At 43.3% G+C, this 20,681-nt stretch overlaps 2 protein-coding genes across 3 annotated transcripts; one reads left to right on the top strand and one right to left on the bottom strand.

Annotated features, from left to right (window-relative positions):
• Positions 1-31: 31 nt before the first annotated feature.
• On the top strand, positions 32-7,573 carry LOC138949660 (uncharacterized). 2 transcript variants are annotated; one of them, XM_070321457.1, is made up of 4 exons: positions 32-137; positions 1,420-1,676; positions 2,009-2,060; positions 3,583-7,572. In XM_070321457.1, exons 2-4 carry the CDS (start codon positions 1,458-1,460, stop codon positions 3,747-3,749), a joined length of 438 nt encoding a protein of 145 aa, XP_070177558.1. In that variant the 5' UTR covers positions 32-137; positions 1,420-1,457; the 3' UTR covers positions 3,750-7,572. The 2 variants fall into 2 exon arrangements, with proteins under 2 accessions (XP_070177558.1, XP_070177559.1); XM_070321458.1 differs by lacking the exon at positions 32-137 and adding an exon at positions 145-316 and having other exon boundaries at positions 3,583-7,573.
• Positions 7,574-16,606: 9,033 nt separating this feature from the next.
• On the bottom strand, positions 16,607-19,103 carry LOC138949636 (zinc finger protein 665-like). Its single transcript, XM_070321427.1, has one exon. The coding sequence runs from the start codon at positions 19,093-19,095 to the stop codon at positions 16,621-16,623; it is 2,475 nt and encodes an 824-aa protein (XP_070177528.1). The 5' UTR covers positions 19,096-19,103; the 3' UTR covers positions 16,607-16,620.
• Between the last annotated feature and the right edge of the window lie 1,578 nt (positions 19,104-20,681).

Raw genomic sequence — 20,681 nt, 5'->3', positions numbered from 1 at the left:
AGTAGATTTTCTTGTGAAGAGCTTATATCAAGGGAGCGAACTCCATCAACTTGAATTATTTTCGTCTGGTTCATCAACCGATGAATCACGAAGACTGTTCGACTACTTTGCTGTTTTAGATCAAAACCGTTCATAAGGTGTGTATCGTTATGTTATTGCTTCGAGTGTATTAGATAATACTATCATTTTGCTGTGTATTGGTTACTTTTTCCATCAGCTGATTGAGTGAGTTGAGGTTTGATCACAGGCGGAAGGTATCGTCCACTGGACTACTACTATCACAGAAAGACTACTTCATATGGCTCTATCTGACCAGGTACGGATATATCCGCTCAGACTGTTAGCTTCAGTCGCTTCCTATAACGTCTATCTAACACCTGCATTCCAGCGTGTTGATACACAGTTACCGTACACAGTTACTACAATTCTGAGTGATTTGCTGCAGCACAGCTGGTCTCGGATTAAAAAACGTGGTCAACATATGTGTGGTAGAAAGTGTTAAACAAACCATCACAAGTATGCAACAGTTACTTCTTTCTTGTGAGTCCTGGTACTCATTTCTGCTTCTCGCTCTGTGTCCCGGTCAGAAAACGTTGTCCAATGAGGAAAAGTATCAACTGCAGCCATTCTCTAATGGATATTATAATTAATGTTCCTGCTTTCAAAATTTTTCTCTTTTTTTTGCGTGGGATACAGTGAAACCCCTCTTTTGAGACCCCCAAACATCTGAAAATTGGGTCTTAAAAACGAGGGGGTCTTAAAAACGAGGGGGTCTTAAAAACTAGGGGGTCTTAAAAACGAGGGGGTCTTAAAAACGAGGGGGTCTTAAAAGGGGGTTCCACTGTAGCATAAATGCAGATGTGCAATGCTACACTTAAGCACCATTTGCAACGCTGAAAATTCCATAAAAAAAAATCCCATTTGTTACACTTGTCACTTACACTTGAGGTTTTACACGGGTTGTCAGGTCTGCTTTTATACAACCGATTTGGTGTTTGACGGGCGAAGTGGCGCAGTGGTAAGACGTCGGCCTCCTAATCGGAAGGTCGTTAGTTTGAATCCTGGCCGCGGCCGCCTGGTGGGTTAAGGGTGGAGATTTTTCCGATCTCCCAGGTCAACTTATGTGCAGACCTGCTAGTGCTTTACCTCCCTTCGTGCGTACACGCAAGCACAAGACCAATTGTGCACGGAAAAGATCCTGTAATCTATGTCAGAATTCGGTGGGTTATAGAAACACGAAAATACCCAGCATGCTTCCCCCAAAATCGGCGTATGCTGCCTGAATGGCGGGGTAAAAACGGTCATGCACGTAAAAAAAACACTAATGCAAAAACATAAGTGAACCTGGGAGTTTCAGCCCGTGAACAAAGAAAAAGAAGAAGATTTGGTCTTTAACATGTCCATATATCTCTATTTCAGGGTCTGACGGCCAGACATCAGCAAAAAGATGTCCAGCTATGTTGACTGGTCAAGCTGAAGACGGGTCAAAAGACATTCACCGAAATGTCACCGCCTTCTCCTCCCCCTCTTCACCGCCAGGGGCCGGTGACACTGATGGCGATTGGAATCAGTGTGCAGTGACCAGTGTCAAGTCTGCGTCCCTCGAGACCAGTCACAGTGCCGGGCAGTGTCTTGAGCCAACGTCTGTGACCCACAGCCATAAAGCTGGTCAGCTGGTGAGTCTGTGATAATGATCGCTCAGCACAGTGGAACCTCTCTCTTAGGACCTCAAACAATCTGAGAAAATCAGGTCTTAAAATGGGGGTTGCACTGCAGTACCGTACTGAGTGTGTGTGTGGGGTCCTGATTTGGCCTATATGGTCCGCTGGACCCAAACAGCAACAGATATCAATCAATCAGTGTGTGTGTGTGGGTGGAGGGGGGGTGTATGTGTGTGCACATGTTTGTGAGTGTGTTTTTGTATGTGTGTGTGTCAGTGTGTGTCACTGTGTGTGTGTGCACGTGCTCATTCACATAAAATGCATCATCAAACTTTTTGTATTTTCAGACGGAAGAATCTGAGGCGGTTGGAGCAGCTGGGAGCGCTTGCAGTGAAGCAGGTAGGAATAGTCAAAAATTTGTAACGCAAACATGAACACACAAATCATGTTTCTACATTACAGTACAGCGAGTGTCAGCAAACATGTTACAATAAATGACTGCGGTAGAAGGGAGAAGGTAGCTTTCATGGCAAGGCAGTTTCATGCTAACGAAAACAAGAATGAGTGCTGTCAAGAGATCAAATAACCAAAGGGAAGTAAGCGCTCCAAATGTATACAACATGTGTAATGGAGTAAGCCAGAGTTATACGGACCCACACTTCCCTTTGGTTATTTGATCTCTAACGGTCCTATTCCACACAGACCATAAATCCCACGATCCAAATATTATTTTGGCCACAAACTCACAATTCCAAAAACTTGTAGTTAATTCGTAACAAATTTGTAGTACATTCTTAGGCCTGGTAACTGAATCCTAATCAATTCGTAGGTATATCTGACTGTTTGGGGATTCGTGGCTAAAATTTTGAATGGCTCAAAACTTTTGTCACGAATTCCCGATTGCTCAAGAATTGCAAGAACTGACTACAAATATATATATGAATCAGTTTCAAAACTTCACGAACTGATTATGATTCAACTACGAATCCTAAAATGTATCAATTTGTGGTGATTCGTGGTCTGTGTGGAATAGGCCGTTAACAGCGTTCTGCCTCATGTGTTTAACATTCTCACAGATACTTTCAAGGCGACCCTGTAACAATGTGTGTGTTTGTTCTTTTCTTCTTCTTCAGCGTTCCAGAAATTTCTGTTGATGTGTGAGCTTGTTTGCCCATTTGGGTTCCCCACACTATACTCTGAGAGCATAGTCATCTTCACTCCGCTTTCGTTGGGTAGGCATGCTGGGTATTTTTGTGTTTCTATAACCCACCGAACTCCGACAGGGATTACAGGATCTTTTCCGTGTGCACTTGGCTTGCATGTACACACGAAGGGGGTTAAATCACTAGCAGGTCTGTATGCACATAAGTTGACCTGGGAGATCGGAAAAATATCCACTCTTAACCCACCGGGCGGCAGCGACCGGGATTCGAACTCACGACCTCCCGACGTCTTACCACTGCGCCATTTCGCCCGTCATTTGTTCTTTTAGAAACCAGTCTTGATCTAAGGACTATGTACGGTCATTTGTTCTTTTAAAAACCAGTCTTGATCTAAGGACTATGCCGGTACGGTCAGGAATAAAAGCTGGTTCTTGTGTATGACTGACTGTAAGCCTAAGTTAAAGTGCCTTGGAGAATGATGAACATATGAGCTTGCGGCGATCATCCTTTATAATAATAAATAATAACGGGTATTTATATAGCGCCTTTTCCGAAGCTCAAGGCGCATGTTACCTATTTTTAATGGCGTGCGAGGATGAAAGTCGCTTGTTCATTTCAATGCTTGTTATTCTCTCAGGTGCCAGGAGATTGGTTATGTCTTACTCTCGCTTACTCCATTACACATGTCATATACATTTAGAGCGCTTACTTCCCTTTGGTTATTTGATAACCAACACAAGGTCATTTTCCTGTTTTAGGAGAGGCAGGCAAGCGGCAGACGAGACCCGTGAAAAGACGAGGACGAAGGAAATCGACAAAATTGTGCATCAGTGACGACAACAGAGATGACATCAGTGATGACGACAACTGCGCCGACCAGACCAATGAACCATCACAGTGGCCAGAGGCTGAAGACAGAGACTAAACACACCACAGCGGCCACACAATCTATCTCCATCTACCTCGTAGTGGAAGACTTGGACACAGCCTCCTGCAAAAGATCACAAGCATATCCATCGCCAGAAACAGCAGCAGCAGAAAGGCTTATCGTCTGGGCAGAAACAGCAGCAGCATCAGGAAATCTCCTCTCAACAGAAACCAGAGCAGCAGCAGCCACAGCATAAAATCCTCTCCACCCAACACTGAGAAACAGCAGCAGCAAAATATGTTATCCTCTCAACAGAAACCACAGCAGCAACAAGACCAGCAGAAACGTGAGAAGCAGCAACAGCAGAAAATCCTCTCAACTCAACAGAAACAACAGCAGCAGCCACAGCAGAAAATCCGACCCATTCCACAGAATCAGTCAATGTTTTGTGCCAACATCGCCTTTATCTGCAAAGTGTGTGGACGATCTTTTGACAAGCGCCATCGCCTGGTCAGCCACATTCGATACGTATACTGCCACTGGCGCCCCTTCGTCTGCGACCTTTGCCCCGCGACCTTTCAGTCTAAGTCTCGTCTCCAGCGGCACGTCTATGTTGCTCACACCAATGAGCGACCTTACCGCTGCGAGGCCTGCGGAGCGTCCTTCGTCGACCGGTTCGCTCTCAACTGTCTCAGACGCACCCACGAGGTGGACAGAAAGCACCGATACTTCTGCGAGCTTTGCGGGAAAGGTTACCATGGGCTGAACCCGTTAAAAAAAACATCTCGCGTCCCATTCAGGGAAGCGGCGAGCGCCGGCGAAAACTGTGCAGTGTTGGATGTGCGGAAAGGCTGTTGCCAGCACGACGTATCTGAAGTTGCATTTGAGAAAACATTCGCCGGAGTCGGCCATTACGTGCGGTGTGTGCTGCAAAACCTTTACCAGTAAACAATTGTTGGATAAACACCTTAAGTCCAGAGTGCATCGGAAAAAACTGGAGAGGAAAAACTCACCCCTGGAAGTATGCGACTCGGATAGCAATAAGAAGTCTGATGTGACTGCGGCAGGCAAATTATGGGCAACACCCTCATTCTCTACAGTATCTCGGAGGAAGGAGTGCTTCAGAAACGGGATATTTACGTGTGAAATTTGCGACAAGCCTTTCTCCTCGCCAAAGTCCAAGCCAGCGCCACAAGCGACTCATTCACAAGTGTGACGGCAAAGAAAAGAAGATTGTTCTGTACGTTGAAGATGAAGTTGATGAAAAACATTGCGAACTTTCGCAGGAGGTGAGTTTAGACGGGCCGGGAAAACAGAATGATCATGCAGACAAAGAGACACGTACTAGACAACAAAGAGAAAACAAAGGAACGCCTTCCAACAGTTCCAGAAGAACATCCTCTCTCAATGACACACAAAAGACCTTAAAAACCACCCAAGAAGTACACGTGCGATATCTGCTTCCAATCCTTTTCGCTACGACAAAGCGTACAGCGGCACAAACGCAACGTTCACATGAAGCGGCGAGACTACGGCTGTGACCTTTGTCACAAAACCTTCACCGACAGCTACTACCTCAAACAGCACCAGCAGGTCTATCACAACCCGTCGGGCGAAGTTGTGCGGCAGACAGTCAAGTGCGATGTGTGCGACAAAGGTTTCTTGGCGAAGAGCGCTATGACCATGCACAAGAGAACTGTGCACTACGGTCTCCGACGCCAGAGCTGTGCGAAGTGCGGCAAGAAACTACGCGACAAGTTCACGCTGGAGCGTCACCAGAAATCCTGCAGGCGGGATTAAGGCGCTTCATCACAGGTGAATGAAGAATTCGATAAATTAGACAAAGAGACTGACGTTCAGATTCAGCCTTGGCAGCTCTCCCTCAAGTTAGCCGGACTAATTCTTCAGCCGAGAGTGCAAGTTCTGCAGCTACGTTATCATTAACTTCCGAAACATCTCCTATGACGTGTATTAGCTCAACACCAAACCTTATAGAGCCCACATCTTTAGCATCAAATTCCTTAGACGTTTTAGCCAATTCTCCGCTCTTGTCATTCAACACTGTGAGAAAAACGACTCCATTTATCTTGACGATTGCGCCAAGTTCCACCATTTTCACGTCAAACTCTTTTGACCGAAATTCCACAACACTAGGCTTTGATGTTCAGTCCCAAGGTCACGGTGAAGGTCATGTGAGAACTGGTCACGGTGAAGGTCATGTGCGAACTGGTCAAGGTGAAGGTCATGTGAGCACAGGTCAAGGTGATGTTGGGAGGAGAATGGACACGCAGAGACTGGACAGACAGTCGTCAGCTTCAGGTACAGCCTCTAACACTACAAATGCCAGCGACCCATGGAACCTTCAGTGATTCATACGAATGGCTTGGATTGTGTACAAGTATTGGAGCTTCAGACACTTACACTCTTTTATTTGCGTGTTTATTAAGTTTGTGCACCATATTCATGATCGCAATATTCGGATAGACATCCGTGAAGAATACAGTCTCTTAGTTGTGACATGAAAAACACAGAAATGATTGGGCAGTAAATGTCTGAGTGGGTGCCTGCCTCCCTGAGAACCATCTGTGATGGTTACAGTCTCTTAGTTGTGACATGAAAAACACAGAAATGATTGGGCAGTAAATGGTTGAGTGGGTGCCTGCCTCCCTGAGAGCCATCAGTGAAGGTTACATTAAAAAGTACAGTGGAACCTCCATTTTAAGACCTTCAAGAATCTGAGAAAATCAGGTCTTAAAAAGGAGGGAGTCTTATAATGAAGGTAAATTTACACAGGTTAAGAACAGAAAATCTGAAAAAAGGTCTTAAAATGGAGGACGTCTTGAATTGGGGGGGGGGGGGGTCTTAAAAGGGGGTGTCCACTGAACACAATCTGCCTAGAGCAGGTGTGGCAAAGGGAGAGAGATTTACCTGGTAAACTTACAAGACTGTTGGCCCACTGGGTGCTGGTCCAGTAGCTCATTGGACTGAATTGTCATCCTCGGGTCAGGGGCTCCAATCCAGGCTGGGTGAAACACCAGTCAATTGACCTGCTGTGGTGATTCAGGTATCCGTGTCCCATCCCCCTGTCACTGCTGTGGCAGGTTGATTTAAAGACCTCGGTCATCCTGCTGGAAGCAGAGGTGACTGATGATACCTGAGTTAAACGCGAGAGTTGTTGCTGCCAGCTTTCCACTGGGAAGAAGTTACAGCGGAAGCCTCTTTATAAGATCTCCCGGTTTAAGACCTTTTTTTTTTAAACCTCGCTCTTTCAGATTTTCTGTTTATAAGCTGTGTAAATTTACCTTTATTTTAAGACTCCCCCTTTTTATGACCTTATTTTCTCAAGTGTTAAAAGGGGGCGCCACTGTGCCCTCACTTCCCAGCAATGAGATACAATGATCATGACAGAAAAGACAAAATCATGTCCAGTTGAACTGTTCATCTGTCTGTCATTCAATTTGTGATGTACTGATCAAAGCTGTCTTTGTAAAAGTGTAACAACAATTGGGATTATTGTCATCACATATATCCTATCATGTAGCGTCTCAAGTGTGAGTGCGAGTGTGTGTGTGTCCCGGCACGGTTTGTGTCTGTGTGTGTCACGGCACAGTGTGTCTGTGTGTGTGAGTGTGTGTCGTGTACGTGTGTGTGTGTGCGTGCGAGTGTGTGTCAGTCGGTTTGACTGCTATGATCAGGGTATGCCCGTGTGTGTGTGTGTGTGTGTGTGTGTGTGTGTGTGTGTGTGTGTGTGTGTGTGAACACTTAAAATTAGTTGCTTTCGGCAGCACGCCTTCCTCCACAGAGGCCTCATCAACAACAAAACACGCACACACACAACAACAAAACACGCACACACACAACAACAAAACACGCACACACACAACAAAACACGCACACACAACCACAACGAAACACACACACAACAACAAAACACACAAACACACACAACAAAACACGCACACACACAACAACAAAACACGCACACACACACACAACAAAACACGCACACACACAACACGCGCACACACACAACAACACGCGCACACACACAACAACACACCCACACACACAACAACAACAAAGCACATACACATCAATAACAAAACACGCACACACACACAACAAAACACGTACACACAACAACAAAACACGCACACACACAACAAAACATGCACACACAACAACAAAACACGCACAAACACAACAAGAACAAAACAAGCACACACACAACAACAACATGCACACACCCACAACAACAAAACACGCACACACACAACAACAAAACACGCACACACACAACAATACACACACACACACACAACAACAAAACACACACCAGACATGGGAATTGTCCGCCGAAAGGCAAATTTCCACCGAAATTGTTTTAGTTCAGCCGAAAATTAAATAGGGGAGGCAAAAATGGTTCTAAAAACAGATTTTAATGGCAAACTTGGAGCTCAGATGACACCAAATTGCACCATTTGGGTTATTTGGAGGAAAAACATTCCGGGGGGGGAGGGGGGGGTCATGCCCCCGGACCCCCTTACTAACTTAAAACACACCTTTTCCGCAAACATTTAACGTGAAATACATTTTCAAGCCTGGTCCGTTCCTGCTGGTCACTTTTGTCCCATGTACTGTACATAGTTTTTCACGTATGTCAGCGTTTTGCGCGCGCGTGAGTGCGTATGTTTGTGATTATTGTGCCATTTGTTTTATGTAGTGCGCGTGTGTGCCCGTGCGTGTGTTTGTGATAATGTATTTTTGAGCAATGTGTTATTCATTGATATGTGTGTGTTTGCACGTTAAAATATGTTATGTTGTCGTAGTTTTTTTTTATTGTACAGCGCTTTGAGCAGGGTTAAACCCTGGATATATGCGCTATAGAAATATTATGTAGTACATGTAGTAGTAGTAAGGCTAGGCGCTTTGCGCCGTCGACTTTGCTATTACTTAAACATTTTCAGCCCTTTTTATATTTAGTCAAGTTTTGACTAAATATTTTAACATCGAGGGGGAATCGAAACGAGGGTCGTGGTGTATGTGCGTGTGTCTGTGTGTCTGTGTGTGTGTGTGTGTGTGTAGAGCGATTCAGACTAAACTACTGGACCGATCTTTATGAAATTTGACATGAGAGTTCCTGGGTATGAAATCCCCGAACGTTTTTTTCTTTTTTTTGATAAATGTCTTTGATGACGTCATATCCGGCTTTTCGTGAAAGTTGAGGCGGCACTGTCACGCCCTCATTTTTCAACCAAATTGGTTGAAATTTTGGTCAAGTAATCTTCGACGAAGCCCGGACTTCGGTATTGCATTTCAGCTTGGTGGCTTAAAAATTAATTAATGACTTTGGTCATTAAAAATCTGAAAATTGTAAAAAAAAAATAAAAATTTATAAAACGATCAAAAATTACGTTTATCTTATTCTCCATCATTTGCTGATTCCAAAAACATATAAATATGTTATATTCGGATTAAAAACAAGCTCTGAAAATTAAATATATAAAAATTATTATCAAAATTAAATTGTCCAAATCAATTTAAAAACACTTTCATCTTATTCCTTGTCGGTTCCTGATTCCAAAAACATATAGATATAGACACGCTCAGAAAGTTAAAACGAAGAGAGGTACAGAAAAGCGTGCTATCCTTCTTAGCGCAACTACTACCCCGCTCTTCTTGTCAATTTCACTGCCTTTGCCATGAGCGGTGGACTGACGATGCTACGAGTATACGGTCTTGCTGAAAAATGGCATTGCGTTCAGTTTCATTCTGTGAGTTCGACAGCTACTTGACTAAATATTGTATTTTCGCTTTACGCGACTTGTTACTTTTGTTTCAATTCCCATGCCTGACGCACACACACAACAAAACAAAACAACATGGTTGTTACGTGTGTCATTCGGTTTATCACCGTCTGCATGTTTTTGTTTTTGTCCTGTTTGAATAAAGTGCAATACTTTTACAACCAAAGTGTTAATGTTAAGATGTTTACATAATGTGTGAAGGATGATACAGTTGTGGCAGTTCTCCTAATTCTACAGGTTACTACGTTATTATTTCTAAGCTAATTGCCGGCGAGAACTAGTGAAAGTTGTAAAGAGGACCAGAGAGAGAGATAATTTGCCTATATGTTTCTCTCTGCCCAGCGTTGCAGACTAATGCATGCAGTCGATGTTATTTTATGTGATGTTACCTCGCGTTGTGTTTTCTCTATTCCCTAGTGCAATGCAAATCTAATCCTAGTCTACTGCTAACTCTTCGCTTTTCCTAAGATTCCGGCTTGACTGGTCAATAACTAATTCTACAATAACTGAACAAGAACTCAATCAACCTGAACGTCAATCAGACACAAAGGGAGTCCACACTTCGATTGTATAATTCTAAACAACAGTTTATTTTACCAAAAGGTCAAGTGACCAGCATAACATCGTATGTCAAATACAAACTACATGTTATACAAATTCACATTGCCGGCACACGCTTTCATTCAGGTAAAAGGTTATTTAAAAAGACACATAATCTCCCAACCCGCAATACTAACTACGAGGAGGTTTTGCAGTCCAACGCCTGGCTAGCTATGTCTTGATCCCGTACAGGATATGTTTGCTCCTTAACTGGCTAAAGTTTGGATGACTAAAATTCCGAAAAGGATGCTACTTGTTTTTCTGGCTACAAACGAAAGAACGGTTCTTTCCTCACCAGGCTAAGAATTTATTACTTCAGTAATCTGAGACTTCTAAGTGCTATTTTTCATCATTGGGAAACCAAGGCCGCAGCCCTATCTCACCAACGACGGTTTGACCCTAATTATAAAGTTCTACTCCTATTTATGAACGCACAATGCGATGTCCAAACCCGACTGACTGCAATGGGTTTAACAATCGCACGTGTAGGTCCTCTAGTTTGATTCCCACCTAGCTATCTAAGTTTGTCGGACCTAACCGGTCCGATTTGGTTTATTTCTATCTATCTACGATGACTCGATTCTTCTCCTAACTTTCTTTTGGATCGTTCGGAACCAGACAATTTGGCCGGCCCGAATGTTGTGGATCGTCCTTTAGAACTAACTGTACTCCTACTCTGCCTATTTAGATGAAAAGAGAATCTCAAGATCCTTTACTGCTAGCAATTTACCCTACTCGAGTCGTCTTTATTCTGCAAAAACCTATCAAGCCTCCCGTCATCTCGCTCCTGAGTGTTTTATACCCCTTCCTGCCTAGCAACACAAAATAATGTAAGAATGTCTCGCATAGGCTTGACTTACTTGACTTATTCCTGTAGACTCCCTGTGGAGCATAGGGCCGCAACACTCGCATAGGCTAAATGGCAGCAATGGCCGACTCTCTCGCGAACTCGTCCACAGCAAAAATATAATCCCTCTTTATCTCTCTTTTCCTTACGATTACGATGTCCGCAGACATCGTTTCATTAACATTTCAACATATTTACTTACTTTGCAATATTATTCTCTTCAAAAGAGCTTCAATCGCACGCTACATTACTATTCTATCCATTCTGGTCGTCGGACCGTTGACCGGTAGGGCACAACTTACGATGGTCAATAGGCCGTTCGCGTCTTCTACCGAGCGTCAAAACGGGTTACTGATGACCCGGTAACACATTTATTATAACTTTTCCTCTAATTTCAAACGTTCAACTTAACACTATAATAACAGGTTTGTTAACATTTCCTCTTATTCCCAGCATCTAACTTGTTGAGTAAACAAACATGGCGGCCATGCACTGATTGCCAATAGCGAAACTACGAACTCATGATCAGTCCTTACGGAAATCTTAACTACATTATTGCTTACGTACTATAACATGTCGGGAAAAGCTGGCATTAGCATTTCCTTTCTTTATTTGGTGTTTAACGTCGTTTTCAACCACGAAGGTTATATCGCGACGAGGGCATTAGCATTAACAACCCAGATTCTACTCTGACTTGTCTTTGCTGCTGCAAACTTTATCGTGTTGACGGCAATCCCGTCACACAGTTAAAAACTGATATTAAATGTAAATTAACCTGTGACAAGTCAGCAAAGTGCAATATCCAAGCATGAAACCCGCACACAATTTCCAAACATCATGCTTTCCTTTCCGACACATGATTCCATCCAGGTGAAAACAATGATGTGAACGCCAAAACATGGTGGGGTTGTTGATTTTTACAAGCAAGCCTAACACCAACAAAACATGGTGTTAATAGGTATTTGAGCAAGCTGTAACACCAACATAATATGGTGTTAATAGGCATTTGAGAAAGCTGTAACACCAACAAAACATGGTGTTAATAGACATTTAAGCAAGCTGTAACACCAACATAACACGGTGTTAATAGGCATTTGAGCAAGCCGTAACACCAACATCTTTCTTTCTTTCTTTATTTGGTGTTTAACGTCGTTTTCAACCACGAAGGTTATATCGCGACGGAACACCAACATAACATAGTGTTAATAGGCATTTGAGCAAGCTGTAACACCAACATAACATGGACGGTGTTAATAGGCATTTGAGCAAGCTGTAACACCAACATAACATGGTGTTAATAGGCATTTGAGCAAGCTGTAACACCAACAAAACATGGGGTGCTGCATGTTACACCAGCAATAACATGATGTTAATAACATTACAAGCAAGCTGTGACACCACCAACACAAGGAGTTTTGTAAGTCTATACATGAGGTTACTTGGACTGAGTTAAACCAAAGCTTTAACTCCATCATAACTTGATGTGTTGCATGTTACAGCATGTCTGTAACAAAAAATAAGATAAGACAACTTTAATGTCCATTTTCATTTTACACAAACAAGGAAATTTTTCTTTTGGCACCACATCGCCTTTCTAATAAGACAAACACATAATCATTCAGCATATAATCAAACATAAGTACACTACTAAGATTAACTTATAACATATGAGCATTTGAAGCAATAAGCATCATCACTGACGCTCATAATCAAAGCGCATGCAAACAGTCGCATAAACCTCACACTTACACACACACACACACATGGTGTAACATGATGTTTTGACTGTCGCAAAATGCGGTGATATTCAAAGCAATATCGCAGCGATGACTTCAACAAAATCCAATCAAAATTTGGTGTTGTCGTGAGCACTAAAAAAATAATGCATAATATTTCTATAGCGCATATATCCAGGGTTTAACCCTGCTTAAAGCGCTGTACAATCAAAAAACTACGACAACATAACATTATTTAACGTGCAATCACACACATATCAATGAATAACTCGTTGCTCTGTAAAACATTATCACAAACACACGCAGGGGCACACACGCGCACTACATAAAACAAATTGCACAATAATACATTATCACAAACATACGCACTCACGCGCGCGCAAAACACATCCATGAAAAACTATGTACATACAATCATGGGACAAAAGTGACCATCAGAAACGGATCAGGCTTGAAAATGTATTTAACGGTAAATGTTTGTGGAAAAAGTGTGTTTTTAATTTGGATTTGAACTGAGATTGGGAAGAGCAACTGCGAAGGTCAGCGGCGGGCACATACTGAACATCATCGCTTCAACGGCTAGCGCCAGTTTTATCTCTGACTGGATGCTTCGTTTGTGCGCCGAATCTATTACAACAGGAATACACAGTTAACTCCCAACCGAGACGAAAGTGATTGCAGATCGGCCGGCTTTGACAGTAATCTCCGTTATATTCTTCACAGTTATGATAAAGACATCGTTCTAAGGTTAAGTCGAAATGCTGAGACGGCTGTGGGAACTATTGTTGCATCACTTCCAAATGGTTACGGACAAAGTATTGTCTGCTTCGTAGCCAAAGTTGATTATCACGTGACACTTTTGCCATATGTAGAGTTGTTTGCACAGTAAGTACATCCGCGAAAGATAGCTCGCTTGAAACTGTCTTACATATCAATTCCTTTGTAATTTTAAAATTAAACAACACCATGAAAAATCATTATCGACGATCGCGAATTTGATTAAATGAATAAGACATGAAAAGCTCCAGGTATGTAAACAATCGTTTTCCTCGCTAGACTAGGAAACTCAACGCATCGTGTCAGGGGTAAAAAATGAGACCTATTTTTAAACCTGAGTTCAGGATGCGGCGGGCAGTGATATTCAAACAGAAGGGGCCTGATACTTAAAGGATTTTTTTCCGTACGTTTTCATTGGTACTTTGGGGAGTTTTTCAGAGCTGGGCCTGAGACAGCGAGAGGGCTCGTAGATGCTCAGTACTGATGATAGGTATGGGGGAAGGGTGTTCTCAAAGTGCCTACAAGCGAGACATGCAATTTTGTACTCCACCCTGGCATCAACGGGAAGCCAATGGAGCTTATTAAGGAAAGGCCGGCGTGGCGCCATGTGTTTTGCGCTTACGAAGCACAACTCTAGCAGCACAGTTCTGAACCTTTTGGAGGCGGCTGAGGAGGGTTGAGGGGACACCAGAAGGAACAGAGCACAGGCACTCGTCACGATCGGGTCATTCAGAACAGTGTTCGTACTAACAGTGCATTGAGTGACGTGTGTTTGTTTGTGTTCACGGACCCACGGCTTTGTCGGTAAATGAAACGTAGTGTGGTCAACGGTGAACACAGCTCGATACTCAACAGATTGTTTGGTGAAACATGTCACTGATACGCTAAAAGCTTGAGTTGTTTTCTCTTCTTTTTCTTCCATATTCAAACTTTAAAAGCATTTCCAAGCGGAGAGAAAGTGACATTCGGACAGGGACACAGACACAGAATGGAGCTCTGCAAATCACAGAAAATAAAATCCAATAGACACTCGAAGCAGAATTTTCTTCACGAATGGACACTGACAATAAAATCAATTTTTTTTTCTTTAGACGTTTCGCTGATGACCTTTTGTCACCCTCGACCTTTTGACTCTTGACCAAATGTCCTCGGACCTTTTGGTTCTCAACCCAATTCTCTTCAGAAACTTTCCCAAATGCAAATTGGTATAAAATTTGACAAAAATCTGATATTAAAGAACGCCAACTGAGCTTGACCCCGATCAGAAAACGGCAACAACATCGATGCTTCTCTAAAACCTTGCATTACACTCTGTACCGAAATGCTTTTTCTCTTTCTTTATTTCGTGTTTAACGTCGTTTTCAACCACAAATGCTTTTACTCTCCTGCATATGTTAACATATATCGCTTCAAATTACCAGACCGTAAAAACCTAGCACCACACTCATTGCATGCATGATTTTTCTCCCCTGTATGTGTTAACATGTGTCGCTTCAAATAAAAAGACAGGGTGAAACTAAGCTACTCACAAAAAGTTAAGGATCACTTGCACACAAATTCATAACTTTCCAAATAAGAAAGCCAATGCGTTGGTATTTGGCACACGTTTAATTCAATGCTTTAGTGATAACGATACAACATTTCCTTTAATTTCGAGCAATCGTTTGGTCTGTACATTTTATCAAAGTGTGTACGTATCAAAATGTAATTTCACAAAGTCGTTGAAATCACAAGACATGGCATTCAGATGCTCCCAAAAATTCAGTAATGCGTGTAACCGCCCTGGCTGTTCTGGCACTCGACGCAGCGAGTCCTCATAGAGTTGACCAGGGTGGTGAAGATCCTCTGTGGAAGCGCCTGCCACTCTGCCTGCAGCAGCTGGTAGAGGTGCTGGACATCCCTGAGAGGGAGGTGATTGCTCCTCACTTTGCGATCCAACTCATCCCAGAGGTTCTCAATCGGGTTGAGACCGGGACTGCATGCTGGCCACTCCATTCTGTTGACTCCAGACTGCTGCAGGAAGTCGTTGACCACCCTTGCCCTGTGGGGGCGAGCGTTGTCATCCTGGTAGACAGCCTGCGGTCCCATCTGCTGCAGTGTAGGCACAGCCAGCGGTCGAAGGATCTCATCCCGGTATCGGAGGCCAGTCAGGTTACCCTGTACATGAAACAAGGGTGTTCTGTGGTGAAGGCTGAAGGCCCCCCAGACCATTACAGAACCTCCACCAAAGGCTACCTTTTCTTGGACAGTGGCGTCAATGTAGCGTTCCCCTTGGCGCCCCCAGACCCTCAGTCGGTCGTCGTTGTGGTTCAGGGTGAAGTGTGATTCATCACTGAACAGGACCTGGGACCATTGCTGACGTGTCCACCTCACGTGACGTCTGTAGTGCTGCCCTATGGGCTGGAGTTAAGCGTGGCCGTACAGCTGGGCGACGAGAACGGAGGTTAAACCCATGAAGGCGATTCCGTATGGTCTGCTGGCTGATGTTGGTGTTAGTAGCCACCCTCAGCTGCCTTCGAATAATGCTGGAAGAGGCTGTTCTTGTTTGCAAGGCTAGTCGTACAATGAGACGATCTTCACGTGGAGTTGTCTTCTTTGGTCGCCCAGGTCTGCATCTTTCCTGGACCCTCTCAGTGGCTGTGAAACGTTGAATCAGTCTGACAATGACCGAGAAGGACACGTGAAGTCGCCTGGCCACTTCTCGCTTGGGGACACCATCTTGGAACCATGCAACAGCTCGTCCCTTCTCAAACTCGTTCAATTTTCGTCGTGGAGGCATTGTCAGATAATGCCTAATACTGGTGGTATGGCTTCTCAAAAAGCCAAGCAAGTGACAGCATCTCACACATAAACAGCAATGCTTGCACGTGCATAATGGTTTTTCCATGTGGCTTGTGCAATGTGTTCGGGCTGAACGATCCAAAACAAGGTCCTTTTTCGCAAGTTTCCGCTTTTTCTTTTGCTACCAAGCTCAGTAGTAGAGAATCTCATGCAATGTTCCCACTAATACAACATCGCCCACTTACAGCTGAACAAGAATTCATAACAATTTGGTTTGACTGAGAAAGAAATAACAGTAGCGAACTGATTTTATTGAGCACCTGTTTTCTCATAGTGATCCTTAACTTTTTGTGAGTAGTGTAGCATCACACTCAGTACACTCATACTTTTTTCTTTCCCGTATGTGTTGAAATGTGTCCCTTTAAAGAAGAAGACAGTTTGAAACTAGCATCACACTCAGTACACTCATACTTTTTCTCTCTCGTATGTGTTGACATGTGTTGCTTCAACTGACCAGACCGTAAAAACCTGGCACCACACTCATTGCATGCATGCTTTTTCTCCCCTGTATGTAATAGCATGTGTTGCTTCAAAGTACCAGACTGGTAAAACCTGGCACTACACTCATTGCATGCATGCTTTTTCACCCCTTTGTGTATTAACTTATGTTGCTTCAACTGACCAGGCCGTAAAAACATGGCACCACACTCATTGCATGCATGCTTTTTCTCCCCTGTATGTATTAACATGTGTTTCTTCAAATCACCAGGCCGTAAAAACCTGGCACTACACTCATTGCATGCATGCTTTTTCTGCCCTTTGTGTATTAACTTATGTTGCTTCAACTGACCAGGCCGTAAAAACATGGCACTACACTCACTGCATACATGCTTTTTCTCCCCTGTATGTATTAACATGTGTTGCTTCAACTGACCAGGCCGTAAAAACATGGCACTACACTCATTGCATGCATGCTTTTTCACCCCTGTATGTGTAAACATGTGTCGCTTCAAATAAGAAGACAGGTTGAAACAAGCACCACACTCAGGACACTCATACTTTTTTTTTCCCGTATGTGTTAACATATGTTGCTTCAAATCACTAGGCCGTAAAAACCTGGCACTACACTCATTGCATGCATGCTTTTTCTCCCCTGTATGTATTAACATGTGTTGCTTCAAATAAGAAGACAGGGTGAAACTAGCACCACACTCAGGACACTCATACTTTTTCTCTTCCGTATGCGTTGACATGTGTCGCTTCCACTGACCAGACCGTAAAAACCTGGCACCACACTCATTGCATGCATGCTTTTTCTCCCCTGTATGTGTTAACATGTGTTGCTTCAAAGTACCTGACTGGGAAAACCTGGCACTACACTCATTGCATGCATGCTTTTTCTCCCCTGTATGTGTTAACATGTGTTTCTTCAAATAAGAAGACAGTTTGAAACTAGCATCACACACAGTACACTCATACTTTTTCTCTTCCGTATGTGTTGACACGTGTTGCTTCAAATGACCATACTGTGTAAACCTGGCACCACACTCATTGCATGCATGCTTTTTCTCCCCTGTATGTGTTAACATGTGTCGCTTCAAAGTATCAGACTGGGAAAACCTGGCATTACACTCATTGCATGCATGCTTTTTTTCCCCTGTATGTGTTAACATGTGTCGCTTCAAAGAAGAAGACAGTTTGAAACTAACATCACACTCAGTACACTCATACTTTTTCTCTCCCGTATGTGTTAACATGTGTTGCTTCAAAGAAGAAGACAGTTTAAAACTAGCATCACACTCAGTACACTCATACTTTTTCTCTCTCGTATGTGTTGACATGTGTCGCTTCAACTGACCAGACCGTAAAAACCTGGCACCACACTCATTGCATGCATGCTTTTTCTGCCCTGTATGTGTTGTAATCACAACCTGCTGATTCTTGTGACTTGAACACGGGAATGTGGTGTCAGACATTGGAACTGGATCTGGTTCATGTCTCTCATTTAGTTCTAATCTACCCATGCTTTGAGTTTCTGTTATCCATTTCCCTCGTTTCAGCCAGGTATCACAATGATTGTTCACTGCAGTCTGTGTTTTCGGTGTCTGTATCTCTTGATTTAGCCAGATATCGCCATGAGTGTCAACTGCAGTCTGTGTTTCTGGTGTCTGCATCTCTTGGTACAGCCATGTATAGCTAATATGAGTGCCGACTGCAGTCTGTGTTTCTGGTGTCTGTATCTCTTGTTTCAGCCAGGTACCACTATAAGTGTTGACTGCAGTATGTGTTTGGGGTGGCTGTATCTCTTGTTTCAGCCAAGTATCGCTGAAATTATCGACTGCAGTCTCTTTTTCTGGTGTCTGTATCTCATGGTTCAGCCAGGTATAACTATGAGTGTTAACTGCAGTATGTGTTTCTGGTGTCTCTATCTCTTGTTTCAGCCAGGTACCGCTATGAGTGTCGACTACAGTCTGTGTTTCTGGTGTCTGTATCTCTTGTTTCAGCCAGGTATCGCTATGAGTGTCCACTGCAGTTCGTGTTTCTGGTGTCTGTATCTCTTGTTTCAGCCAGGTATCACTGTGAGTGTTGACTGCAGTCTGTGTTTCTAGTGTTTGTATTTCTTGTTTCAGCCAAGTATGACTGCAATTGTCGACTGCAGTCTGTATTTCTGGTGTCTGAATCTCTGGTTTTATCCAGGCATCGCTGTGCCCATTTACTGCAGCTTTTCCGTCTAATGACTGCACTGTAGGCATGGTAGCTGTGTTGACTGCAGCTTTTTCGTCCAATGACTGCACTGTAGGCATGGTAGCTGTGTTGACTGCAGCTTTTCCGCCCAATGACTGCACTGCAGTCATGGTAGCTGTTTTGACCTCCCTGTCCGGCACTGAAAGGAATGCAAGTGATATAGGTGGTGCAAATTAGTATCTACAGAGACTGTAGAGTACACAGAGACACTTCATACGGCGCTGAAAATTGAAACAGGAAGCCCTGTGGCGCCACCACGCGGACACAAAAAAAACCTACTTTCGCTTTCCACAGCAGTAGCGATATCGTGCAGCATAACCATAGCCGCACCATAAAGAAACCATAGCGGGGCATGGTCTGTGTGTGTGTGTGTGTGTGTGTGTGTGTGTGTGTGTGTGTGTGTGTGTGTGTGGATTTCTTTGCCCGGCTTGGTCACATTTTTCATAGGGGTCAATGTGACCTTGACCCTAACGATATGTGACCAGATGTTGCTCACTATGAAATTCTAACAAACGCCCCACTCAGTGTTTAAGTTTGTAAGAGATATCGTCCATAGTAAAGTTAAAGTGGCAAGCTCACATCAAAAAATATGTCTACAATTCAACTTTGAAGGGCTCCTCTGACCTTGGCATTGAAGCGAGGTCAACCAAAATGGTATCAGAAGATAAGGCTTTCTTTTTCTTGTATACCATACAAAACTAAGCCCGCTGTTTTTAATTTGTTTTCCAGAAAACTGGCACAATGTGAAATTTTGCAGTTTTTAGACCACATTAATTCACTGCTGAGTGTCTTAGTATCGTAAGATGTGTGATTTTAATTTTGGTTTAAAGGTGCCTTTGGTTTGAACACCCCTACCCCTACGAGGCAGAAATACAAAGAAATAGAAGGAAATTGAGCCTATTTGGAACCAGACTTTAGTATGTTCCCATGGGGGGATTCACGGTGCGAATGACACTGCGTCAGCTTGTTCATTTATCTTTAGTATTTTCTTCAACTTTAACTTTTAGGACCATGTATGAGGTTGTGGCAAGCTAAATACACAACACGACGACGTCTCGGAAAAATAGTAAGGATTATATAGGGAAAAACAACAGTGTCAGTTAATGTCCGTTTTGAAGGTGTTAGTGGTTGGGGATTTTGAAAAGCATCAGACATCAGGCAGATACAATCCTTTCTGCGTGTTCTGGTGCAGAAAGAGTTTTCAGTTTATACATTGGGGTGACCAGTAGATACCGTTTTACAACCATAGCCCCAAACGACATTTACAGAGCCCAAAGAAGGATTAGGGTCAATTTCAAAGCCACTTTTCCATATGAAGAGCCAACTTTATATGAAAATGTGTTTAATAAACATCAAAGGACTGAGGTTGAACTTTCTGATAAGGGACATTTTAAACCTAGTCATTGTCACTTCAACGTTCCCTTCACTAAAGTGGCTAAGATGCCTGGACTATAAGTGATAGTGACCGTGTAAGCATTGACTTAGCAGACTGCTTTTTACTAATTAAAGTATTAGAATTATTATGTGTTATTATTAAACAATCTTTTAAGTAAAACTTATGCATCCTTTTTAAACGAACACTGCTAGTGTACTGACGGCTCAACTGCGACTATTGCAGTACGTGGCAGGAGGGCTGGCGGACAAAGCAGATCTTAACTATACCAATTTTGATGGAAAGGTGCCGTATGGCACAGGA

The sequence above is a fragment of the Littorina saxatilis genome, linkage group LG16, assembly GCF_037325665.1.
Source record: "Littorina saxatilis isolate snail1 linkage group LG16, US_GU_Lsax_2.0, whole genome shotgun sequence".
Lineage (NCBI taxonomy): Eukaryota > Metazoa > Mollusca > Gastropoda > Littorinimorpha > Littorinidae > Littorina > Littorina saxatilis.
Note: the sequence above shows the minus strand (reverse complement) of the source record. Positions and strands in the feature narration are given on the sequence as shown.